The 26,571-nt window shown below is 37.3% G+C and overlaps 7 protein-coding genes across 9 annotated transcripts in view; 5 read left to right on the top strand and 2 right to left on the bottom strand.

Annotated features, from left to right (window-relative positions):
• Nucleotides 1-3,290, bottom strand: part of LOC116176514 (origin recognition complex subunit 5-like) — a 566,782-nt gene extending 563,492 nt beyond the window's left edge. For both annotated transcript variants that reach the window (XM_031495118.1, XM_031495119.1), the window contains exon 1: nt 3,120-3,290. The gene's annotated coding sequence lies outside the window, so the exon portion shown is untranslated. The remainder of the gene's footprint in view (nt 1-3,119) is intronic.
• LOC116176513 (annexin B9-like) lies at nt 1,085-3,067 on the top strand. The gene is made up of 5 exons (XM_031495117.1): nt 1,085-1,291; nt 1,448-1,840; nt 1,886-2,267; nt 2,318-2,826; nt 2,875-3,067. Exons 1-5 carry the CDS (start codon nt 1,259-1,261, stop codon nt 2,929-2,931), a joined length of 1,374 nt encoding a protein of 457 aa, XP_031350977.1. The 5' UTR covers nt 1,085-1,258; the 3' UTR covers nt 2,932-3,067.
• Nucleotides 3,291-4,242: 952 nt separating the features above from the next.
• On the bottom strand, nt 4,243-5,693 carry LOC116176623 (annexin A13-like). The gene is made up of 6 exons (XM_031495274.1): nt 5,566-5,693; nt 5,355-5,522; nt 5,103-5,310; nt 4,900-5,052; nt 4,499-4,854; nt 4,243-4,447 (listed from the first exon to the last, which is right to left on the bottom strand). Exons 1-6 carry the CDS (start codon nt 5,620-5,622, stop codon nt 4,391-4,393), a joined length of 999 nt encoding a protein of 332 aa, XP_031351134.1. The 5' UTR covers nt 5,623-5,693; the 3' UTR covers nt 4,243-4,390.
• A 1,384-nt stretch (nt 5,694-7,077) lies between these two features.
• LOC116177267 (annexin B9-like) lies at nt 7,078-8,512 on the top strand. The gene is made up of 6 exons (XM_031496197.1): nt 7,078-7,238; nt 7,291-7,491; nt 7,540-7,726; nt 7,775-7,927; nt 7,984-8,336; nt 8,388-8,512. The coding sequence occupies exons 1-6, from the start codon at nt 7,185-7,187 to the stop codon at nt 8,436-8,438; spliced, it is 999 nt and encodes a 332-aa protein (XP_031352057.1). The 5' UTR covers nt 7,078-7,184; the 3' UTR covers nt 8,439-8,512.
• A 4,694-nt stretch (nt 8,513-13,206) lies between these two features.
• LOC116176390 (annexin B9-like) lies at nt 13,207-14,555 on the top strand. The gene is made up of 6 exons (XM_031494921.1): nt 13,207-13,315; nt 13,366-13,530; nt 13,581-13,767; nt 13,814-13,966; nt 14,023-14,384; nt 14,436-14,555. Exons 1-6 carry the CDS (start codon nt 13,262-13,264, stop codon nt 14,484-14,486), a joined length of 972 nt encoding a protein of 323 aa, XP_031350781.1. The 5' UTR covers nt 13,207-13,261; the 3' UTR covers nt 14,487-14,555.
• A 2,936-nt stretch (nt 14,556-17,491) lies between these two features.
• LOC116176616 (annexin B9-like) lies at nt 17,492-18,912 on the top strand. Its single transcript, XM_031495260.1, has 6 exons — nt 17,492-17,652; nt 17,704-17,868; nt 17,917-18,121; nt 18,163-18,315; nt 18,364-18,716; nt 18,771-18,912. Exons 1-6 carry the CDS (start codon nt 17,608-17,610, stop codon nt 18,819-18,821), a joined length of 972 nt encoding a protein of 323 aa, XP_031351120.1. The 5' UTR covers nt 17,492-17,607; the 3' UTR covers nt 18,822-18,912.
• Nucleotides 18,913-19,471: 559 nt separating this feature from the next.
• Nucleotides 19,472-24,509, top strand: LOC116176615 (NCK-interacting protein with SH3 domain-like). 2 transcript variants are annotated; one of them, XM_031495259.1, is made up of 7 exons: nt 19,472-19,828; nt 19,882-20,791; nt 20,838-21,040; nt 22,823-22,926; nt 22,977-23,198; nt 23,247-23,419; nt 23,497-24,509. In XM_031495259.1, the coding sequence occupies exons 2-7, from the start codon at nt 19,889-19,891 to the stop codon at nt 23,683-23,685; spliced, it is 1,794 nt and encodes a 597-aa protein (XP_031351119.1). In that variant the 5' UTR covers nt 19,472-19,828; nt 19,882-19,888; the 3' UTR covers nt 23,686-24,509. The 2 variants fall into 2 exon arrangements, with proteins under 2 accessions (XP_031351119.1, XP_031351118.1); XM_031495258.1 differs by having other exon boundaries at nt 19,473-19,828; nt 19,878-20,791.
• The last annotated feature ends 2,062 nt before the right edge of the window (nt 24,510-26,571 follow it).

The following is a 26,571-nucleotide window of genomic DNA, read 5'->3' as shown; positions in this document are numbered from 1 at the left end:
TTTCAAATTTTGATTTGATTTTACGTTTGACTTACTTTTATATAGCACTAACAATTACGGAGATATACTATAAATGTCGAAGATGGAATACCGTATAGTTTAATTTTGTGTATTATTTTTTTCCTATAATATACTTTTTCTATATTTATGTTAATACCATTCAACGCCGAAAAGCTGAAACTGAAAACAATTGAAGCTACAGAACCATCAGTACCGGAACCCTTAAAATTCTACCTGAGTAGCGAGGAACCCGAAGCTATAATAATTAGGGATAATTCAAATGGGATCCAATCTCTACCTTTGACACAAGATGGCGTAAAACACTTTTGACGATTCCGACATTTGAGAATAACATGAGACACTTAAGGCACATGATGATGACTTTTGAAACACTTTTGACACCTCTGGAACTGAATAGAGTGAGAAACATTTGCCACACTTAAGATACCTTTGATCTAAAAGATACTTACGGCATAAGACACTTGTAATGCGCCCGATTCTTAACATATACATGACACTTAAGACTTGTTGCACTTTTGACACATCTAAAACTGTATGGACTTACATTTGACGGCCTGAAGCACTTGACATCTTAAGAAAAGCTAAGAAAACTTAACAAGATACTTAAGACACGAAACACGTTCGCACTTGACACTCGACATGGCACATTTGAAGCACTCTTGACGTTACAGACTTGAGGTATTTGACATACTTAAAACTACTTAAGGTATCTCTGCCATAAAACACTTAAATCGCGACGTTTCCGACCTTTGAAATGCTTGAGACTCTCCGAGAGACTTGATAGGTATATTCGAGACACTTGTATCATCTCTGGCACTTAAGATAATTGAAATAATTGAGATACCATTCGTTTTGGAAACATTTTTAACGGTTTGCTAGGAAATTTTCCCAGGCAAAGCCTTACATACAATTTTTTAGTAGTTTTAAAGAACGACCCAAATATAATAAGTGTATTTTAAAGAAGTGTTACTCATGGCGACCCCCTTGCCAAACTACCATTGCAACGCCACTGACTTTCTAATGTCAAATTTGACGCACGCCTACCACGTGATTTTCTAATTAAATTCCACCTCCCACAGTACGAAATTGTGGTGAAATTTTACCTTTTCCGAGAGAACGAATTACTCACAAGTTACTACGTCATAAAAATAAACACTACTAAATCCAATTGGAAAATCCACGTATTAACTTGAAATACGTCGACAGTTGTAGTTGAGTGTTCTAAAGGGAAGTTAAAATGAGCTACCCCGGATATCCACCCTATCAACAGGTATGTCATTTGGGTTTTTGAAATTGTGAGTCCTTGCCAAGTAAAAATTTGCAGTTGTAACCTTGACACAGATCATTCAATGGCTGCTCTATATTTATCAGTCGCTTTCTCTCTCAATCAATAACTTTTTATCATAATATTTATTTGTACCAACAGGGACCGGGCATGCCTGGTGCAAACCCTCCGTATCCGCAACAAGGATACCCACCATATCCAGGAGGTGGCGGTGCCCCATACCCGGGCGCATACCCACCCCAAGGAGTGTACCCCCCATCGCTCGGGTTTAGCTCGAATGCCCCCATGTACATGCCCCAACCGAGCTACCCTGGTGCACCTCCACCTGAAGGATCCTACCCCAGTGCAGAACCATCCTACCCAGGTGCAGCACCATCCTACCCCGGTGCAGCCTCACAACCACCTTATGCGGGCGCACAGCAGGTCTATCCCACTCATCACACACCGAACTATGCACCACCTCCACCTACCTCGCACGACAACTACGAACCACCCCATGGGGGATACAGCTCGCAACCGGAAGTCGTTCAAAGGGTAAGCACTTCCTGCAACGTACCAAATCGCTGACGAGCCTTTCAGAAATCGCCAACCGTAATACCGGCGAGCCCCTTCGATCCTCGAGGCGACGCCGAAGTCCTAAGAAAAGCCATGAAAGGCTTCGGTACGGATGAAAAGGCCATAATCAACGTACTGGCCAGACGTACCAACGCGCAACGTCTCGAAATCGCGGTCCAATTCAAAACAATGTACGGAAAGGACCTGATTAAAGATCTGAAAAGCGAACTGAGCGGCCGATTCGAAGACCTAATTGTCGCCTTAATGCTGCCCTTACCTCAGTATTACGCCAGGGAGTTGTACAATGCGGTCAGCGGAATGGGAACCGACGAAGATTGCCTCATTGAAGTGTTGTGCACTTTGAGCAACCACGAGATTATGACCATACGAACTGCGTACCAAAACAGTAAGTCCTAACCAAAAAAAGGGGCACGTCAACTCAAAACATTGTTTCAGCGTACCACTCCTCGTTGGAAAGTGACCTCAGAGGTGACACAAGCGGTCACTTCAAGCGTCTAATGACCGCACTGTGCAGTGCAGGTCGCGATGAAAGCGGTGTCGTAAATCAAGCACACGCATCTGCAGATGCCCAACAATTGCTAAACGCCGGTGCTCTACAGTGGGGAACGGACGAATCACTATTCAACATGATCCTCTGCAGTCGCAACTACAACCAGCTCAGACTGATATTCGACGAGTACCAGCGCATAGCCGGTCACGACATCGAGCAAGCTATCAAAGGGGAGTTTTCCGGTGATATCGAGCAAGGTCTGCTCGCTGTGGTACGCGCGATACGGAGTTTACCGGCGTTCTTCGCCAAAAGGTTGTATCAAAGCATGGTGGGTATGGGCACCAATGACAATCAGCTGATACGAATCATTGTGACAAGGAGCGAGGTCGATATGGGCGAGATTAAGCAGCATTACGCCGCTATGTACGGAAAGGACTTGGCAGCTGCTATTGCGGTAAGTACTTTACACTGTACAACAAACCCTTTAACATCAACATTTTAGGATGACGTCTCAGGAGACTACAAGAAGTGTTTGTTAGCCCTGATTGGAGCATATTAAAGTTGCCAATTCTTTAAACATTCGATTTGTAGAACACTATTTTGTTGTGTACTTCAAGAACTATTTTTGAACTGTATTTACTCTTTTTTGTGAGATTTTAAGGCCTTAATAAATGTTGCAAGTGTCAAAGTTTAAACGTCGTCATAACCTCACTTTACTAACTAGGAAATACAAAGATTATTACTCACCCACTACGTATTTCTTGGAGAATTATAATTCGAACGTCACTAAATCGTCAATGCACGCACTGGAGCACATTAAATTCACATATTTAACACAAAATACAGCAAAAAAACGTTCAAAATTAATAAACCCGACTCGTAATTTTCCGTAATGCGCGGTTTTCTTTTCGGAAAAGTTCGGAGCTATTCCAGTTTAAATCCTTACAGCATTGTCACGTTTAGTATTTATAAGCAATTGCAGGGTTTCTTATAAACAAATATTTCGTGTTCCACAAAATTTACAACCACTACAAAATACGATTGCTATACGTAAACGTGGAAATCCTTTTAAAAATCACGTTAGTTTGAGACCTCTGCCTACGAACATTTTATTTATTTATAAATCTATTATTTCTATAATCATTTGACCTACACACACATAAATAGCAACAATATTTTAGTGATATCACATTTTATTATTGAGTAGGTACTATGCGAAAAAAGAACTGCTGTCGAGTCACCTTTGGAATTTTTTTTGACATGGGAACTTGAACTTCCAAAGAGGCGACTCGACGTCAATGTTAATCCTTTTTTGATCGCCCGTTATTTTATACCTATTTTGACCTTTGTGCCTTTTGGAAAGTTATACGGGGTGACAATTTTAAAACTTGCAGTCGGCCACATTTTCCCAACTAAAGAAGATATTGAAAATCGCGCAAAACCGTTTCGGGGTTATCGAGGGGGAACCATAATGACGTTATGAGTGATAACCACCCATCTCCCCTTAACCCCCCAGCCACTACTCTTCAAAAATCCGAACTGGCAACCCCATACTTGTGACACATCGTTGGAAAGCTATTGAAAAATGCTTTCCAGTGGTACCAATAAAGTCAATATTCATTAATTTAATAATGCAAAAGAAAATACACATATAAAACAACACAAATTGTACAATAAAAATCAGATAATCAAAAAACGATTAATAAAATTAATAAAAATTGACGGGATGGATGCACTATTTTTATACTTTAAAAACAAATAGGTATCATTTTTTGTAAATATTATGTAACAGTTATAATTTATTAATATAAAAAAACCATCAGTCCACTATCATTAGATCGTTAAGAAGTAGCAAATAGAAACAAAGGTGTGTTGTGCGTGACTTTTATTAAGCTATAACTATTACACTCTAAAAATAAAGGTAAAATAAAATAAAATAAAATAAAACAAAATAAAATAAAATAAAATAAAATAAAATAAAATAAAATAAAATAAAATAAAGAAACACAGGAAGGCTATTATTCCAATCCAATCAGATTAAGCAGAGCGGCTTGGAAGAGACCCTCAGTGTGGGCCTAAAACAGGATTATCAAAAATAAACAGATCTTGGCATTACAAATACGTACGTAAATATCTGCTTTTAAATGAACATGAAAAATGGAAACATACTCTTTCTTTATTTCACTCATATCTAACTCAAATCTTCTGACAATAATCCTAACCAGTTGCCTATGGTCTTTCACTTTGCCATACATGCATGCGTCTAAACGAGTGGCAAAGTAGACCGGTAAACTTCTTGTGGCAGCAACAAAAGTCAAAAGGGCCTCTTTAATATACCAAGAAAACTCCATTTCTATGGCCTTCTCAATGTCGTGACCTGATAACTCCTTGTAGTTGTCAAAAATGAGTCTCAGTTGGTTTACGTTACGAGTGGAGAGAACCTCGTAAAACACCGACTCGTCTGTACCCACTTTTTCGATACCTGGAGGTAAAACCATTACTCACTTTATCTGCGAAGACAACTGACCTGCTTTTAGTAGTCTACGAGCGTCGACCGCTGCCCGCTCCTTGTGGACAGTACCACCATCATCTCGGCGGGAATCAAGTAACGACACAAAAAACATTTTTAGGTCTCCACTTGTATCGTCTTTAACGTCATCCACCAACGTACGATCAAACTCTGCACAATCGCATAAGTGACCAATTCCCATCAACTTTGATTTTACTCACCAGATTCATAAGCGGCCATAACGAACAACATTTCCTGGTAAGTCAGAGTGCAAAGGATTTGAATTAAAACGCTTTCATCCGTTCCAAGTCCATCAATAGCTTTATACAACTCGTTCGCGTAGAAAACATGAGACGGTAGAGCCAATCCAACGAGAAGATCTCTAAGTGCGTCATCTGGGAGACGTCTTTCCAACTCGTCCTTTAAGCGCTAGAAGCGAAAGTGTACAAACAACCTAGGGCAAATAACCGCACCTTCCCAACTTTGTCTTTAAATTGGGCGACGATTTCAGATCGTAGGTTATACTTCGTCTTTGTTAAAATTTCGACTAAGGATGCGATATCGTTGTTGTATAACGCGCGTATCAGGGATGACGCGTTGAACTGTTCAACCTTGCTGCCATCGACGTAATAGAAGGATCCCTAGGAAGCAGATAGAAACTTTTGGTTAGCTGTAAATACTCACATCTGGATTGAAATGCAGAAGGAATACAAGCAAAAGTGTGCGACAAGGGATCTCCATGTCATTTGATCATTTTCTATCTCATTACACAACTGATACGCACTTTGTTTACGTTATGGAACCTCATATCTTTACAGAAATTGGGCTTACGTCGAACAATATCCTGATTATGATCATAGAAAGTTTTCGTGAACATCCCAGGAGTAACTACTCAGAATGCCACTAAGCTTCCAAAAAATTCTTCAGTTGATGGAGAAATAGTTTCAACCTCCATGGCTTTAAGGATCGGTTTGTTGAGTTTAAGGATCGGTTGGTTAATGCAAGTGCTTACTTTACAGCAACAAAAAAAAACAAACGCAGGGTAGGGACGTTTTACGTACTCTGGAAAACTTACGTACCCCATTAATAAATGGGTTTTATTTATCAAATCCAGCTCTAGTGGGTTTCTAAATGGTAAAATACATGCAATACAAAATGACTTTCATTTCCCATAGGTTGATCTCTTTAAGAATGTACAAAAAAATTTCTTTTTTTCTATTTTGCTTACTGTAATATAATTTACGATGATTTTTCTTACATAAATAGAATAAACCTGTTACCTCATACAAGCCGGCCCTTTTGCAGGGAACGGTGTTGACACAAAATTAGGTAGTACCTGCTGTGGGCGTTCCAAGTGTTGTAACGGTAGCTCTGACATTGGATTTATTTTTTCGGATATTATAGATACGAGGGCGTATTGAAAAGTAAGGTCTTCAACGATGCAATGTCCGAACGTGAGTTACTAGGCGAAATTTAACAACGGCACTGCATTCCTCCACCGCAAGGTGGAACCATCCCCGAGACCTTGGGACAAAATGAGTTCAGTCATTCGCTTTTTGAATGTAAAAAAGATTTCTCCGATAGTTTCTCCTGGTTATAGGATCAAGATCTGCGAAATATTAGAGTGATTTTGTCTGTCTTCTACACTCAACTAATTTTTGTGTATTTAGAACCAATTTATTGACTTGGAATTTCAACGTTCATACAGACTTGGGAGTAGTAGGTACTTTGATTTAGGTCCCATCCTAACAGCATATGGGACTCAGATGAAACTAGCCCACAGCTAATTCTAAACTCATTTTTGTCAAGTTTGTTATGCAGAATCACGTGTATTTGGACTTAGATCCATCGTTCCGAATTTGTTTACTTTTAATCCATGTATTGCTAAACGTACTCTTTGAAACCTATCACAATATGTACAATTGTTCAGGTCAAAGGTGATCATTGCTACATATACAAGCAGATGAAGGGAAAACGCTCGCGGTCTATGGTCGCGAATGGGTACTGTTATCTTCCATGAATAATTTTCATGATGGATGGCTGGGTACCTGAAAAATATGGCCTCATTTGCAGTTCTTCCCCTATGGATTCATTATTTCATTAGGTATTCCAATAACTGTAGAGGAAAACATTGAAAGGTCAAGTGGTTATCGACCTTAAAATGTTAGATATCACAGCAGTTCAAAGAGCCCATAGGCAGAAATAGTTGCTATGGCCCGTGGATAAGATAAACTCATTTGAGGCAATAAGAGACAAGAACTTGGAAGAGCAGCGGTAGTTGGCAGTGAACACTCACATCAACAATGGGTTCGTCGTACAAGTACGTGGTTGTCTTCCTTGCATATTTCATCGTTGATGTAAGTTTTAAACTTGGTTTTCCAAGGCATGGCCTCAAAACATCTGTTTTAGGGATTATCCTACCAACCCACGCAGAACGAATTTAAAAATGTCGGCTTTAAAGTGCCGAACTTCGACGCGTCAGCCGATTGTGACTTAATAAAACATGCCTTGCATTCGGGCGAACTATCGACAATTGTCAACATTTTGACCCATAGATTGTATGACCAACGGATTGAGATTGCTCATATGTACAAAACGAAATATGGCAAGGTCTGTTTGGTATCCCAACTGTCTCACCAAATAACCGAGATCTTTTAGTTTTTGAAAGAGGAGTTCGCGAGTCACGATCTGCTGGTTGCCTTAGTTGTACCAACTCCCCTCTTTTACGCCATGGAGCTGCATAAGGCCATTATTGGTGTTGGTACCAATGAAAAAGTCTTAATCCAGATTCTTTGCACTTTGAACAACAAAGACATGTTATCTGTTATCAACGCTTACGAATCTGGTAAAGGTGTACTAACAGCAGACTTTTTTTGGTAACCGCGTTTTTCAGAGTTCCACCATAAGCTAATGGACGACGTCAAAGGTGATACCAGTGGAGACTTCAAAAACCTGATGGTGGCAATCCTTCATGCAAACCGTGACGAAAGTGGAGTTGTCAATAAGGCACACGCCGCCACCGACGCTCTTCATCTTCACAAAGCAGGTTAATCTTACTCCCCCTCATGCCAGTTTTTTTTTAAATCATAAACGGTTGCCTAGGTCTCGATAGAATAGGGACCGATGAGAGTGTCTTCTACGAAATCTTGGGTACACGCAACTACAATCAGTTGAGATTAATCTGCGACGAATACAAGCACCTATCAGGTCATGATCTTGAATACGCCATAGAAAAGGAGTTTTCGGGACATGCTGAGACAGGGCTCTTGACAATCCTTGCCGCCGCCAAGAACCTTCCAGGGTACTTTGCCGAGCAATTACATCACTGCATATCTGCGACCGATAAGAACGAACAGTTGGTCACGATTATTGTTCCCAGATCTAAACCAGATATGGGTTACATCAAGCAAGAGTATTCCAAAGTCTATCATAAGAATTTGGAGTTTGATATTGCTGTACGTATTGCCGTCAAGTTAAAACCTCTTGTGATGTGATTCTTATTTTAGGAAAACACCGAAGGCTTCTTTAAGGAAGGAATTCTTAACCTGCTCCATTGATACCGTAATGATTACAAAGCAAAATGAAATGTAAACCTACCTATAGGTACATAATAAACTGGTTCTTTGTTGCATTTTGGGGTACCAACCTTATTATGAAATGACAGAGTTCTTTGAGAGATACGCCAAAATCTATATTCATTGTAGATCAACACCAAGGATGGTATAGATTATATCATGAACATCATGCACATTATTTTCTTCTATTTACTGTACAAATCTCAATGTGCGAAGAAAAGATTTACAACTAAAAATTGTTCTTTAAAATTCTTTAAAGAATTCAAGAAATTACTTGAAACGCGTTTCAAAGGTTTCCTTATTTAAAGGGTTCTTTAAAAGATTCGTCGAGATCTATATTTTTTATGGCCTATAGTTCAAGACCAAGGATGCTATACCTACTTGGATAGCAATCCTCGATTGCGGGGGTTGTAATTTTTGTTGTACATCAAATATTTTGAATTTTTTGACGGGTTATGTTTAAGTAGTCAACAAACAACCCTCAAAGAGTCCTCTACCAATAAATTTCCTTCTCGTTTGAAACTTACGTAATTTTCTAGAAAATTAACGCCTACGTATATAGCAATTCTCGATTGCGAGGGGTGTAGTTTTTGTTGTACATCAGATATTTTGAATTTTTTGATAGATTATCTTTTAATAATCTACAACCAACCCTGAAACTGCCCTCTAACAATAAATTTCCTTCTCGTTTTAAACTTAGTAATTTTCTAGAAAATTATCACCTATACGTATATAGCAAACCTCGATTGCGAGGGTTGTAATTTTTATTGTAGATCAAATATTTTGAATTTTTTGATAGATTATCTTTTAATAATCTACAATCAACCCTGAAACTGCTCTCTAACAATAAATTTCCTTCTCGTTTGAAACTTACGTAATTTTCTAGAAAATTAACGCCTACGTATATAGCAATTCTCGATTGCGAGGGGTGTAGTTTTTGTTGTACATCAGATATTTTGAATTTTTTGATAGATTATCTTTTAATAATCTACAACCAACCCTGAAACTGCCCTCTAACAATAAATTTCCTTCTCGTTTTAAACTTAGTAATTTTCTAGAAAATTATCACCTATACGTATATAGCAAACCTCGATTGCGAGGGTTGTAATTTTTATTGTAGATCAAATATTTTGAATTTTTTGATAGATTATCTTTTAATAATCTACAATCAACCCTGAAACTGCTCTCTAACAATAAATTTCCTTCTCGTTTGAAACTTACGTAATTTTCTAGAAAATTAACGCCTACGTATATAGCAATTCTCGATTGCGGGGGTTGTAATTTTTGTTGTACATCAAACATTTTGAATTTTTTGACAGATTATGTTTAAGTAATCTACAACCAACCCGGAAACTGCCCTCTAACAAGAAATTTCCTTCTCGTTTGGAACTTAGTATTTTTCTAGAAAATTAACACCTATCCGTATATAGCAATCCTCGATTGCGGGGGTTGTAATTTTTGTTGTACATCAAACATTTTGAATTTTTTGACAGTTTATGTTTAAGGAATTAACAAACAACCCTTAAAGAGCCCTCTAGCAATAAATTTCCTTCTCGTTTGAAACTTACGTAATTTTCTAGAAAATGAACGCCTAAGTATATAGCAATTCTCGATTGCGGGGGTTGTAATTTTTGTTGTACATCAAACATTTTGAATTTTTTGACAGTTATGTTTAAGTAATTACAAACAACCCTTAAAGAGCCCTCTAGCAATAAATTTCCTTCTCGTTTGAAACTTATGTACTTTTCTAGAAAATTAACGCCTACGTATATAGCAATCCTCGATTGCGGGGGTTGTAATTTTTGTTGTACACCAAATATTTTGTTTTTTTTGATAGATTATATTTAAGTAATCTACAACCAACCCTGAAACTGCCCTCTAGCAATAAATTTCCTTCTCGTTTGAAACTTACGTAATTTTCTAGAAAATTAACGCCTAAGTATATAGCAATTCTTGGTTGCGGGAGTTGTAATTTTTGTTGTACATCAAACATTTTGAATTTTTTGACAGTTTATGTTTAAGTAATCTACAACCAACCCTGAAACTGCCCTCTAACAAGAAATTTCCTTCTCGTTTGGAACTTAGTATTTTTCTAGAAAATTAACACCTATCCGTATATAGCAATCCTCGATTGCGGGGGTTGTAATTTTTGTTGTACATCAAACATTTTGAATTTTTTGACAGATTATGTTTAAGTAATCTACAACCAACCCTGAAACTGCCCTCTAACAAGAAATTTCCTTCTCGTTTGGAACTTAGTATTTTTCTAGAAAATTAACACCTATCCGTATATAGCAATCCTCGATTGCGGGGGTTGTAATTTTTGTTGTACATCAAACATTTTGAACTTTTTGACAGATTATGTTTAAGGAATTAACAAACAACCCTTAAAGAGCCCTCTAGCAATAAATTTCCTTCTCGTTTGAAACTTATGTACTTTTCTAGAAAATTAACGCCTACGTATATAGCAATCCTCGATTGCGGGGGGTTGTAATTTTTGTTGTACACCAAATATTTTGTTTTTTTTGATAGATTATATTTAAGTAATCTACAACCAACCCTGAAACTGCCCTCTAGCAATAAATTTCCTTCTCGTTTGAAACTTACGTAATTTTCTAGAAAATTAACGCCCAAGTATATAGCAATTCTTGGTTGCGGGAGTTGTAATTTTTGTTGTACATCAAACATTTTGAATTTTTTGACAGTTTATGTTTAAGTAATCTACAACCAACCCTGAAACTGCCCTCTAACAAGAAATTTCCTTCTCGTTTGGAACTTAGTATTTTTCTAGAAAATTAACACCTATCCGTATATGGGGGTTGTAGTTTTTGTTGTACATCAAACATTTTGAATTTTTTGACAGATTATGTTTAAGTAATTTACAAACAACTCTTAAAGAGCCCTCTAGCAATAAATTTCCTTCTCGTTTGAAACTTATGTAATTTTCTAGAAAATTAACGCCTAAGTATATAGCAATTCTCGATTGCGGGGGTTGTAATTTTTGTTGTACATCAAATATTTTGAATTTTTTGATAGTTTATGTTTAAGTAATCTACAACCAACCCTGAAACTGCCCTCTAACAAGAAATTTCCTTCTCGTTTGGAACTTAGTATTTTTCTAGAAAATTAACACCTATCCGTATATGGGGGTTGTAGTTTTTGTTGTACATCAAACATTTTGAATTTTTTGACAGATTATGTTTAAGTAATTTACAAACAACTCTTAAAGAGCCCTCTAGCAATAAATTTCCTTCTCGTTTGAAACTTATGTAATTTTCTAGAAAATTAACGCCTACGTGTATAGCAATCCTCGATTGCGGGGGGTTGTAATTTTTGTTGTACATCAAATATTTTGTTTTTTTTTATAGACTATATTTAAGTAATCTACAGCCAACCCTGAAACTGTCCTCTAACAAAAAATTTCCTTCTCGTTTGGAACTTAGTAATTTTCTAGAAAATTAACACCTACTCGTATACGTATATATGTAGCAATCCTCGATTGCGGGAGTTGTAGTTGTTGTTGTACATCAAATATTTTATTTATTTTGACAGATTATCTTTAAAAAACATTCGCACTTACATGTACAGGGTGATTCAAATTCGTAGCTCAGCATTGGGATCTTCGTAACGTTGAGGCAAAGATCTAGTATGATCTTTGGTTGAGGGATACAGTGTAGGTTAAATGGGGGCAAAGCTACCATTTTTTTGTGACTAAACGACGCTTTTGAAATTTTTGAAAAATCTTTAAAAATAGCTCAGATATCGGCGGAAGTTAAAGTACTTGGCCCCCCCCCTTCCCAGTATTGTGACCATTTCCTGACTTTTATGTAAATAACTTCTTTTTGTCCTCTTATCTCACTCCGTAGTAATCCATATGGTGCCCATAAGAAATAGGAAAGTGCGTGGCAAAGCGGCGACTTCGTATTGTTGGAAGTGCAACGGCCGATTTCGCTTCATTAGCTTTCCAAGAGACACATGTCTTGAATTCTTGGACTGTGAGAGACGAAGCGTAGGTGGAAAAAGAAAGTTTCGATCAGGAAACAAAATGGTTCCTTGATGTCTCTTTGCTCTGCCGTTTAACAAGGAAATTGTATTTTTGGGTAAGGATTCATCTATCTAATTTCAAATGTGGTAGTTGTATCGGGGGTGCTTTTTTACAGTATACAGAAAAGTAAAAGCAGACTTCATTTTTGTTATAACTCGCGCTTAATCACAAATTCTGAAGCGTATGCGAAGGTGAAAACTTAAATGCAGGACATTATATGGCATCCTTGGGTCAAGGACTAAGGGTCCTAAGAGGCTCTTAGAATATGTAGAAGGTTCTTCAACACCTCTTTAAAGAGATTCCGTTGCAAAGCATTCTAAGGCGTCCAGAGCAAGTGACAGTTGCACATGGGTCCATAGTCGCTTTCCAGAGCTTTATATTGCCTTTCCAAACCAGCCGTCCCGTACTTTTTACATCTGGGCGAAAATAGAAAGCTCTAGGAATCACCTGGAAAGTTCTAACGGGGTCATATAAATGTTTTCAAAGGCAAAAGTAGCCTGAAAATCCTACGAAGGCAATAGAATGTTATTAAAAAATCTCTCTAAAGTGAAATAATAGTAATAATAACTATTGATAGGCATGGGCGTAGCAAATACCCGAGGTTTGATCTCATATTTTTGTTTTCGTCTTCAAATTCATTATAAATTCTTCGTTTATCATGCAAATTCTTATAATTGCATGGGGAAAACCATTAAAAGGTCAAGATGTTATCGGCCGTTCAATATAAAGAGCAGTGCGGTAGTCGGCAGTGTGTACAAAAATGTGTTCGTACAAGTATGTGTTTGTCTTCCTTGCATATTTCATCTGTGCAGATGTAAGTAGGTATATTAAGGCTGGATTTCCAAGACATTGCCTCTATTTTAGGGATTATCGCCTCAACCCGCAGACTTCAACGCGTCAGCCGATTGCGAATTAATAAAAGATGCCTTGTATGACGGCGATCTATCAACAATTGTCAACATTCTGACCAATAGATTGTATGACCAACGACTTGAGATTGCTCATTTGTACAAAACGAAGTATGGCAAGGTCTGTATGTTTTCCAAACTTTCTCAGCAATTATGGCCGCGATCTTTTAGATTTTGAAAGAGGAGCTCGTGGGTCACGATCTGATAATTGCTTTAGTTGTCTCAACTCCTGTCTTTTACGCCACAGAGCTGCATAATGCCATGATGGGCACTGGGACCGACGAAGACGTCTTAATCCAAATTCTTTGCACTTTGAACAACAAACAAATCTTATCTGTTATCGACGCTTACGAATCTGGTAGAAATGCACTAACAGTACTTTATTTTGTAACCACGTTTTTTAGAGTTTCATAATAAGCTAATTGATGACATCAAAGGTGATACCAGTGGAGACTTCGAAGACCTCTTGGTGGAAATACTCCATGCAGACCGTGACGAAAGAGAAGTTACAGATTTAAATCAAGCCCAAACCGACTATATTCGTCTTTACGATGCAGGTTAATCTTACTCCTACCATTCCAGTCTTTTTTAATCTTATGCTGCGCTTGACTAGGTGTCACACTAGTAGGAACCGATGAGAAGGTCTTCTATGATATCTTATGTACACGCAACTACAATCAGTTGAGATTAATCTTCCAAGAATACAAATTCAGATTACCGCGTCATGATATTGAATACGCCATAGAAGAAGAGTTTTCGGGATATGCTAAGGAGGGGCTCTTGACAATCGTTGCGGTCGCCAAGAACCTTTCAGGGTACTTTGCCGAAAAAATACATCACTGCATGCATGCAAATGACAAGAAGCACGAACAATTGATCAGGATTATTGTTCCCAGATCTAAAACAGACGTGATTGTTTCCATTAAGCAGGAGTATTCTAAAATGTATAATAAAAGTTTGGAGTTTGATGTTACTGTACGTATTGGCGGCATGTTAAAACCTCTTTTGATATAATTCTTATTTTAGGAACACACTAAAGGTTTGTTTCGGAAAGCAATTCTTAACCTGCTTAATTGATACGGTAATAATCATAATGCAAAATGAAATGTTAATAAAGTTAATAAAGATATCTACCGTCAAGCTAAACTACCATCTCTTACTATCCGATAGAGTGCAAATCCCTGTGCGCTACTAAAGAAACCTGAGGGACCAATGCACGAACTTGTAAATTAAGATGGACTGCTGATCAAACAGTCGCATAGAGGTAGAAATGGCCCTAGCATGGGCGCGGCCATGATGTCCACATTTTAGTTATTTTCTAGGGGAATTTTCCTAGTGCTCAAGTTTTGAGACTATTGCAGCCTTGGAAAATGACATGTGTCACAGTAATTTACTTAGAAAACGCGAGGTTAATGCTTGTTTATTAGTTGATTTGCGCCATGTGAGTGCACATCATGGCGGCCCCCATGTAGGTGTCATTTGTTAATTCAGCATTAGTAGTCCATCTTAATTTATACGTTCGTGGACCAATGGCACAAGTTCCAGAATACAGGAGAGGAGTGCACAGGAAGAGAATATTCAAAGTTCTTTGATATCTGCATGATAGTTTATCCGTAAATCAACAGCGTCTGGCGATAACCTTCTTTAGTAAATAGATCGAAGGGTATTCTTGCAAATTAATTAGCTGTCATGGTTGTGGACGTATTAATTCAGCAGTTTTGGGGTTTCGGTGCAATTGTCGATTATTCCATATTTCAAAATATAATCAGCTACTGAGTATTTCCTTGTGAACACTTTCCAATGCTTTTAAAAGCTTTAAAAACGCTCCACAATGTTCCACACAATTTCGAAGTCATTCTAGTGCCTTTCCCTGTCGTCTTAGCGTTTTCTCTGAGTTTTTGTCAAAGCTTCCCAAAGCATGTTCAGAGTTTTGATTGTTACTCTGCCAGTAACCGAAAATGTTCTTTACAAAACCATAAAAGCATTCAGGGAAATATAGAACGCCTTCGAAAGCTAACCTAGGTTTTAAATTTTAGAACATACCTCGATGCATGTCCAAAAATTTAAATGATTTCCAATGATATAACGAAAGTGTCTTTAAAAGGGGTAAATCACACAAAAATATTAACAAGGAGCGCAGACAGCTTTCCCCCTCCTAAAAATATAAAGGATGGAACCTCTCACTACGGACGGCTTTAGTCACCCAAAACCGGTCTAATCTCTTGCATTTATTACTCGAAGTAAAACTAAAATCTTGGACCACGTACTAACTATATTGTGGCCCAAGACCGAATGCATCCCAAAAATCTCCCCGTAATGATCCTTATTATCTTTTCTGATAAATTAACACCCACAAAAATACTTCTTATCAATGAAGTATGGCATCTTGACCGCTTCATTCGTTTATGCACTACCAATTACATGCGACTCAGAGCGTAAATCAATGTTCCACACGAATTAAAAAAATGAAAACCTGCTTTTCGCAAGTCTGTGGTGTAACTATTCTTAGTTGGCGTTTTTGAATACGAGAGAGGAGATATCTGCTGTTATCGCTGCATTTCTGGAGCCTGACTTCCTAAATCCATTACGAGAACCTGTAGAAAACGATGCGAACAAGACGATCGTCAATTCTACCAAAGGACTCTACCCTCTAATTTATAATCTAAAAAAAAACGGTTTTAGAGTTACCGGTACAGCTTTTGGAACGCATAGGATTCTAGGTAAAGGCGTTTACGTAAAACCATGATCAGAGCAGAATGAGTCGAACTGCCGGAATTTCTGAGTATAGGCCACTGCGATCAGATCCGTGTAGCCGACAGCTTTTGATCCGATACATCTGAATACCGAACTCGATAGTCTACGTAACTTAAAAACACCTTTCTTATATCCTTAAAACCATGTGTACCAATTTTCAAAGCGATCGCACGTTTCTAAACAAGTTATCATGCACACGGACAAACGGATGGTCAAAAATGGATCTGTTCCAATATCGCTAGGATTAATCTCAGAAAGGCGTACGTATCATGTGCACGACGTACGATCGCTTTGAAAACTGGTACACGTATTCTTAAGGATATAACTGGTACAAGAAAGGTCCTGGTAGGTACCTCCTATATAATAATATAATAATAATAATAATACGCTTTTACTCCCCTTAAATTTGTATATAACAATAGAAATATAAAAAAAACTAACCCCATACAAAGTATAACTTGATTTTTTAAGTAGTATTAAGCCTTTTATCTAGTATACTATTTTAAATTTTTTATGTATTTGTGTGACAAGTATTTGAATACTTTTTACTGTATTCGAATACTTTTCAAAGTAAGATAATGAAATACTTTTCAAAGTATTCGAATACTTTTCATAGTATTCGAATACTTTTGATAGTATTAGAATACTTTTGAAAGTATTAAAATACCTTTGAAAGTATTCGAATACTTTTGAAAGTATTCGAATACATTCTAAAGTATTTGAATACTTATTTTTTTAAGTATTTGAATACTTTTCAATGTATCTGTATCTAGTATTCGCTTGTGCTGGACGTAAAAGTATTTAGTATTCAAATACCTTTGATTTGTGCAAAGTATTTACTATTTAGTATTCAAATACTTTTTGAAAGTATTCTGCCCAGCTCTGGTCAGTAGGGGACAAATAAGGTCTTTGCCCCACAAACCTTGAAAAAATATGCTTTTGACCTTGGTAGAAGACCGCTCGTGCCGCCATCTTGATGGAAACGTACAGAAGATCGGTTTTTTCGAAATAACATTGGGAGTTTCCCATTTTTTTTGGGAAACATGTTCATATTTCCGCCGCTGCAACTCGGAACAAATTAAAAGTGCAAAAAAGTTTATTACAAAATATGTTAGGCATTTTGTCTTCTTTACTTTTACTTGTACTTTTTTTTCGTAAGATCAACGGCTGCGTTTCCTCAACATCCTCGCAAAAAATCTTGCAATATTACTTAAACAATTTCGTAAAAAAATTCTTGAAAATTTACTATAATTATTCATTTATCTTGCAAACGTTGACTAGGGTAGGGGATTCTTATAACTGTATAGGAAAACATTAAAAGGTCAAGATGTTATCGTCCTAGATAGCCGAAATAGTTACTGTAATACGCCCGTGGATAACATAAACTCGTTTTACAAAAGACAAGGGCTTGGAAGAGCAGCGACAGTGACATCCGACATCAAAAATGGGCCCATCGTGGTTGTTTTACCTTGCATACATTATCGCTGATGTAAGTATTAACCCCGTCCTTAGCCATCGCAACATCCAGATTCTTTTTTAGGGATTATCATCTGAACCCCAACAAAACGACTTAAAAAGCGATGCCGAATTCATAAAACATGCCTTGCCCATCGGAAATACATCAGGAATTGCCGATATTTTAAGCCATAGATTGTACGACCAGCGACTTGAGATTGCCCATCAGTTTCAACTGAAATATGGAAAGGTCTGTTTATTGTTCAAAGGCTCACGCCAAATAAGCCCACTGCTTTAGTTCTTAAAGGAAGAATTAGCGAGTCACGCTGGGGACGAAATGAAACACCTGCTCTTTGCTTTAGTTGTACCAACCCCTGTCTTCTACGCCACAGAACTACATAATGCCATTATGGGAATTGGCACCAATGAAAACGTGATAATTGAGATTCTTTGCACTTTGACCAATAGCGAAATGTGGGCTGTTATTGACGCTTACGAGGCTGGTAAGTGATCCAGCATTGGATTTATTACTAACTGCCTCCAGAATTCCAGCACAAGCTAATTGATGACATCAAAGGTGATACCAGTGGAGACTTCAAACACTTGTTAGTTGCCATACTTCAAGCAAACCGTGACGACAGTGGAGCTACCAATAAGGCACAAGCCGCCGCTGACGCTCTACACCTTCACAAAGCAGGTTATTGTTAGGTTTTAGGTTTTTTTTTAACCATAATCCGTTGTGCAGGTCTGGATAAAATAGGCACCGATGAGAAGGTCTTCTACGACATTTTGGGCACGCGCAACCACAATCAGTTGAAATTAATCTGCGACGAATACAAGCACCTGTCTGGGCACGATCTCGAGTACGCCATAGAAAAGGAGTTTTCGGGACACGCAAAAGACGGGCTCTTGGCAATTGTCGCCACCGCCAGGAATCTTCCGGCGTACTTTGCCGAACAGTTACATCATTGCATGACTGCCGGTGAGCGGAAGAACGAACAACTGGTCAGGATTTTGGTTCCCAGAGTTAAAGTAGTCGACACCATCATGCAGGAGTACTCCAAAGCCTACGGTAGGGATTTGAAGACCGATATTTCTGTACGTACTGTGAATGCTGTTGAAATTATTTGTGATATGATTTTCATTTTATAGGAACACACCAAGGGGGTGTTTAAGGAAAGCATACTTAGACATATTCATTGATGAAGTAATGTATCCACACCATAAAAACAATTAATTTGTACACATAATACATTGGTTGATTTTGGTAATATAAATTTGTGGTATTTGCTAACTTCAGCTGCCCTATCACTTGAGAACTGAACCCGCTAGATTGGACCTCTTTCCTGTGCACTAAAACACTCGCCAGAGCAATATAAAGCTTTCTTGTGTCTAATAAAGCGTTATAGTGTCTTTCTAGAACGTTCCCCAATCCCCAAAGTTTTTTAACCCTTATAGTCCTTCCACTCTTTCCAATTTCTGATTTTGAGGGAGACACGATAATTCGGGGGATTCATGATGACCGACTCTGTAGCTCAGTGGTAGAGCGTTGGGCTACATAGCCGGGAGGTCGAGTGTTCGAATCTGGGCCTAGGTAAGAATTTTTCATCTGTGGCAAAAATTGGAATTTTCTTAGATCAGTTTCGAGCATTCTGCCGGCTACTCTGACTACATGTCTGTCCAGGTTCAACTTTCTGCCAGAAATGTTCACGTCCTTTCAAAAATAACTATTCTCGACTAGTTTTAGAAGTGTTCAGGGTTAAATGAATCTGGAAGGGGATGGAAAAGCCCTAAAAGGTTTTTAGTTGGAGCTTTTGAAGTACCTACTGGAAAAAACTCATAAGGAGTATTGATCTTGCCGGGAGTGCGTTGGACTGGCTGGTCTAGAAAAACGATCATATATAAACCTTTCAAAATGTTTAGGAGGTCCCACAACTCTTTCTATTGCTCTGGCAAGTTTTCCAGTGCCGAATTAATGTCATATGAGCGTTTCTTGTCCTAAAGGGTCTAAAAGGCACTGAACGATTTCTTTTATTCATCAAAGATAAACCTCCTATAATAAGTATGTATGTTACGCCACTGAATATTGGGAATATTTAAATAGATTGAGGTTATGTTAATAGGTGTGACTGCTGACAGTAAATAAACAAACTTTTGTAAATATTTAGAAATTCAAACTTAGAAAATGTCGAATAATATAATAACGATAGGTATTTAAAGCATTTTTTAAAGAACAGAACGTTCCAAGTACATTTTTAGGTAGCTTAGAGATGCTTCGCAGCATGTACGATTTTAAAGCAACTTACCCTCAAGCTTTAAGTTTTAAAAGTAACGAATACTTCATTTTACACCAAACTAGAACGAAGCATAAGAATTGGTGGGAAGTAATAAATGCGAAGGGCGAGATGGGCTTTGTTCCTTCGAATTACGTCGAGTCGTTAACAGTGAAAGCGGCATTCTACTTGGAATTCTTAGAAAACGCAATAGTGTCGTTGCAGTACACAGAAATAGAGCCGCTATCGGGAAGCAAAAAGGATATACTGGTGCGACTAAAGGAGCTAAAACGACAGGTCGAGTTTCTACCAGAAATTCAAGAAAATTCAATAGTCAGCGATGAGACGACCGTTCTTCCACCACTTTTATTTCGTAATTCAGACGGTAGCTTAGAAACAACGAGCGGCACGGCTAGTAATACATCGTGCAGCGCGACTGATGCAAAACCCCCATTAGAGGAGTCCATCAAGGAAGCAAATGGCAAACCTCCCGAGACCGCTGAACGTAAAATCTCGGAACCGAATATACTAACCGCTTCAAACGCCAAAGTTTCGCCAATAATTACCTCGCAAGCGGTGTACGAGCTGGTGGAGAGCGTGCGAATTAACACTCAGTTATCGCACGAAATGTCTAAAGTCGCCTTGGAAACCGTAATTCAAGGTTTGCACGACCTGCTACCCGCATCTGCATTTCCCTACTTGAGTACAATTTTAACACACTGCCAGACGTCTCTGGTCGCCGACGACGTTCAAATCGACCAAACCCACGATGCTAGCCGACTAAAAATCATATTCAACGAGCTGACCTCGTGCAAAGAAGATTCCCAGCAGAGAAGCTGGATGTTGCACGAAGACGAGGGGGTTATTAAAGAGTACATAACGGAGCTGATATCAATTCTGGTAAGACTAATTGCAGTACAACGTGCCCCTTACTCCCGAATTTTAGTCGAACGCCGACGCCAGCATATCCAAGCATGTCATTTCGATCGATCATTACCATGTTATCACGACGCTGATTCAGTATTATCAAATGGAAGTTCGTTGGTCAATTAGACAGTTATTAATTCAGGCGTTTGGAGTACTCTGCAATTTGGACGGTACTGTCGTAACAATTATGTTAAATTCCGTTCTGCCGAGTGAACTTGCCAGGTAAATAAACCTTTACAGATGATCTACCGTTAGGTGGCGCATTTATTAATTTATTAATAAAAATATGCTATTGTTTCGTTTTTGTTAATCCACTTCTACAGTTTACTTACTTTCTGGTAGGTCTCCTGAAATGTTGAGCATTTTTCCGCAAAGGGTACTCACAAAGAGCAGTTAGAACGTCTACACAATTAACAAACTAGTTGTACAATAAAGAGCGTTAAGCACAGGTAAACGTAATATGGGACGAATTTAAGGGTGTTTTAAGAGTAGGTAATTCTTTACGTAGGGCATTTGATATTAAATCTGGCTGTATCAACCCTTAATTAACGCTCATAAAGTGTATACCCTTACGTTTAATTTTTGTTGTTTTGTCGTTTTTCATAGGTAATCAATAATGAGTTAATGACGAACAACCCCACTTTTAGGGATTTTGCCGCTGTAAATCTTTTAGGTACAAGTAGCGCGTCGAATATAACGGTAATGACGTAGAGGGGTGAGTCTACGGGCCATCCGTAGCTATGGCGAGTTCTGCTGAAATGATCTACAAGCAACCCCCCAAGTGCAACTTATAAGTAAAAACCCTTACCGTTTCGAAATTTCGTAATTTTTAAGAAAATTCGTTCCCCCTAACATAACAGTATTCGATTGTGGGGGTTGTAAATCTTGTTGTACATGAAATATTTATATTTTGTTGATGGATTCTGCTTAAATGATCTACAAGCAACCCCCCAATTGCAACTTATAAGTAAAAACCCTTACCGTTTCGAAATTTCGTAATTTTTAAGAAAATTCGTTCTTCCTAAAGTAACAGTATTCGAATGCTGGGGTTGCAAATCTTGTTGTACACGAAATATATATATTTTGTTGATGGATTCTGCTTAAATGATCTACAAGCAACCCCCCAATTGCAACTTATAAGTAAAAACCCTTACCGTTTCGAAATTTCGTAATTTTTAAGAAAATTCGTTCTTCTAAAGTAACAGTATTCGATTGGGGTTGTAAATCCTTGTTGTAACATGAAATTTTCTATTTTCTTTGATGATTCGCTCAAATGATCTACAAGCAACCCTCATTGTACTTTAAGTAAAACCCTTACCGTTTCGGAATTTCGTAATTTTTAAGAAAATTCGTTCTTCTAAACAACAGTATTCGATAGCGGGGGGTTGTAAATCTTGTGGTACAGAAATATTTCTATTTCTTGATGGATCTGCTCAAGATGATCTACAAGCAACCTCTAATTTGTACTTATAATAAATCCCTTACCGTACTGAATTTCGTAATTTAAGAATTCGTTTCCTAACGTACAGTAATTCGATTGCGGGGGTGTAATATCTCGTGACATGAAATTTTTATTTTTTGAGGATTCTGGCTTAAATATCTAACAACCAACCCTGCAATTGCAACTATAAGTAAAAAACCCTTACCGGTTTCGGATTTTCGTAATTTTAAGAAATCGTTTCTTCCTAAAGTTAACAGTATTCGATTGCGTGGGGTTGTAAATGTTATTCGAATGAAATATTTTATTTGTTTGGATGGATTCTGCTTAATGGTATCAACAACCCCCAACGCACCTTATAAGTAAAATCCCTTACCGTACTGAAATTTCGTAATTTCTAAGAAAATTCGTTCTCCCTAACGTAACAGTATTCGATTGCGGGGGTTGTAAATTTCGTTGTACATTAAATATTTTTGTTTTGTTGATGGATTCTGCTTAAATGATCTACAAACAACCATCCAATTGCAACTTATAACTGAATAATCCAAATCACCTTTATTATACAGGGATATGCTGTCGAATTCCCGGAACATATCCAAGCTTAAATACTCATCCCTTCTACTCACAATGATTTTTTCTCTGGGAGAGAGAATGCCTATAACACATTTGGGTAAATCAAACATCGTGCAAATCGCGTGCAACCTTAACATTAATTTTTAGACCAAATTGGCCCACCGTTCCTCAACTTTATACTCAACAACATCGAGTCTCCCCCCGACACCGACATTGAAGAACAGATTCCCGATTTGTTTTTAACGTTTTTGCTCTCCTTCAACTTGCAATTCGACACCGACGCCGACAATGTCGTCTTAAATACACTCGAAGGGAAGAGCATGGCGAAAACGTTTACGGAAAAAATTCTATTACTTTTCAATAGAGAAGGTAATCACTTCTGTTTAGCTTTGGTGATTATTAATATGGAAATTGCAGAGGATCCCGTGCGCATTTTTGAGCACGAACCGTCACCACCACATTCCCTTTTGAAGTTATTCTTGGATTTGTTCAGTCGAAAAAGTACGGCCGATTTGTTTTACACAAACGATATTAAAGTACTCATAGATATAGTTGTTAGGAATATTTCCGATTTATCTCCAGGTGATAAGGTAAGTTCAGAACTTTGGAGGTGATTCATAAAAGTGACTCGAATCAGTACCGAGTTTGAGGGGAATACTTTTTGCAGCGAAGGGGGCAGTACCTCGAGCTATGCAGACGGGTGATGAAAAGTACAAATTACGATGAACATTATCATCGAAAAGAAGATATCCTCAAGAGCTTCACGCGAATTTTCTGTGAAGAATCAAGCCAAAGTGTTCAAGATCAAAAATTAGTAAGAGAGATTATGAACGAATTTCCACTGTATTTTAAGTAAATTTACTTATTTGTGTACTATTTTTGCTCGTTACTTATGCACAGCTAAATGTGTCTCGATTTCACTTCTACAGCTTGGTACGAACGGGAGATACTGACCGTATTGAAAATTTATTTTCATTACCAGGTAAGACGTCATAGTGATACAAATAATTGTAAAATTAACCGAATTTTCATTGTAATATCAACGTACTTAACCCGTTAAAGGGAAACAAGTACAAACAAGAACATTTCGAGATTCCATGGATCTTAGCAATAATTCACTTCATTTTGTATGTCCATTTCATTAACTAAAGCACGAACCAATTTAATTTATTACCAAAATTTGCTTCCATTACTGTTGTAAGAATTCGAATTTTAACACTGGGATGGGAACCACCAACTTTAATATCAAAGCACAATTTCCAAGTTCTTAGTTTTAGTAAAGTTTTGAACGTACAGGGTGAAAACTGGAAAATTCACCCGTCATTCCAGAAAGTTTCAGAAGAGTGCCAAAGTCATTCGACATATTCATAAATTATATAATGTTAATATTATCGCTTATGTAACTTTTGAAAGTTGACGCGTTTTAATATAGATTTTATTATCGCTGTCCGTTGGAAAATGTTGTATTTGCATGTCATTTTAAATAAAATGTATTAATTAATCGGAATGGACGCCACTGGGTGAAATTTTGAAGGGCCAAGAGAAAGAGGATCACCACTAAGTGCGCTGCATCGCTAATCAAGTTGTGTGTTTTCAAATATTTGATCTTCCACGCAGCACTGTTAATTAACTCTAACATTATATATTTATGAGAAATAAAGGTTGTTATTTGTTAAAAATTGTCTCTCCCTCTACCCTTTTGTTTTTTATTCCCTTGAAAATGTATCAAAAATGACTCATCATGTTGATGGAAGAGGTTTTTTATACTACGACCTTCATTATAATACCTTTGCTGTTGATGGACCAGGAGTTCTGGTTAAAGGTTTCAATGGGAAATACAATGGAAATTACCCTTCAGCTCTGCTCTGCACAGATCGGCTATAGAATTATCATTGATTGATTCTTTACTGACTGTATATAGTATAATATAGGTTTGCACCGCCATGTTTTTCTACCTGGTAACCAGAGCTGGGCAGAATACCTTCAAAAAGTATTTGAATACTAAATAGTAAATACTTAACACAAATCAAAGGTATTTGAATACTAAATACTTTTACGTCCAGCACAAGCGAATACTAGATACAGATACATTGAAAAGTATTCGAATACTTTCAAAGGTATTCGAATACTATAAAAAGTATTCGAATACTTTGAAAAGTATTCAAATACTTGTCACTCAAATACATTAAACATTTAAAATAGTATACTAGATAAAAGGCTTAATACTACTTAAAAAATCAAGTTATACTTTGTATGGGGTTAGCTTTTTTTATATTTCTGTTATTTACAAATTTAAGGGGAGTAAAAGGACCTTTCTTATACCAGTTGTATCCTTAAGAATACGTGTACCAGTTTTCAAAGCGATCGTACGTCGTGCACATGATACGTACGCCTTTCTGAAATTAATCGTAGCGATTTTGGAACAGATCCATTTTTGACCATCCGTTTGTCCGTGTGCATGATAACTTGTTTAGAAACGTGCGATTGCTTTGAAAATTGGTACACATGGTTTTAAGGATATAAGAAAGGTCCCTATTGTTTTTAAGTTACGTAGACTATCGAGTTCGGTAGTCAGATGTATCGGATTTTTATATTTGATTTGTGACAATGGAAACTTTCCCTAAACATTTCTAAATTGTTCTCAAATATTTGAATAACTTAAAAGTACTGCCTTTTTTTGAGAACGGAAAAAAAAATTGTCTGAGATCGAGATCGATCGAGAGTCCATAATTTCAAACAGTTTGAAGATTGGGCTACTAGATCAAAAGTTACAGCCCTTTGAATTTTTTTTTCGAAATTTGTTTTTTGTCCATAACTTTTTATTGAGAGGTCTAATCGAAAAAGTACGAATTGTTTTGGATTCTACGCACCAAAATTAATAAGAAAAAGTGTTTTCCCGAGAAATTTTGGTGAAGTCGATTTTTGGTAAAAAAGGAAGGTTATACACTGCCTTTTTTTGAGGCCCGAAAAAAAATTGTCTCAGATCGACCCGGAAAAAAATGTTCTTATAGAATGTGACCTGTAGAATCCATAATTTCAAACAGTTCCAAGATTGGGCTACTAGTTCAAAAGTTACAGCCCTTTGAATTTTCTTTCGAAATTGGTTTCTACTCTATAACTTTTGATTGAGAAGTCTGATCGAAAAAGTACGAATTGTTTTGGATTCTACGCACCAAAATTAATAAGAAAAAGTGTTTTCCCGAGAAATTTTGGTGCAGTCGATTTTTTGGTAAAAAAGGAAGGTTATATACTGCCTTTTTTTGAGGCCCTCAAGAAAAATTGTCTCAGATCGACCCGGAAAAAAATTTTTCTTATAGAATGTGGCCTGTAGATCGACCCGGAAAAAAATTTTTCTTATAGAATGTGGCCTGTAGAATCCATAATTTCAAACAGTTCCAAGATTGGGCTACTAGTTCAAAAGTTACAGCCTTTTGAATTTTTTTTCGAAATTGGTTTCTAGTCTATAACTTTTGATTGAGAAGTCTGATCGAAAAAGTACGAATTGATTTGGATTCTACGCACCAAAATTAAAAAGAAAAAGTGTTTTCCCGAGAAATTTTGGTGTAGTCGATTTTTGGTAAAAAAGGAAGGTTATACACTGCCTTTTTTTGAGCCCCGAAAAAAAATGGTCTCAGATCGACCCGGAAAAAAAATTTTCTTATAGAATGTGGCCTGTAGAATCCATAATTTCAAACAGTTCCAAGATTGGGCTACTAGTTTAAAAGTTACAGCCCTTTGAATT

The sequence above is a fragment of the Photinus pyralis genome, unplaced genomic scaffold (assembly GCF_008802855.1).
Source record: "Photinus pyralis isolate 1611_PpyrPB1 unplaced genomic scaffold, Ppyr1.3 Ppyr1.4_LG7, whole genome shotgun sequence".
NCBI lineage: Eukaryota > Metazoa > Arthropoda > Insecta > Coleoptera > Lampyridae > Photinus > Photinus pyralis.
This window is presented reverse-complemented; position numbering and strand designations above follow the sequence as displayed.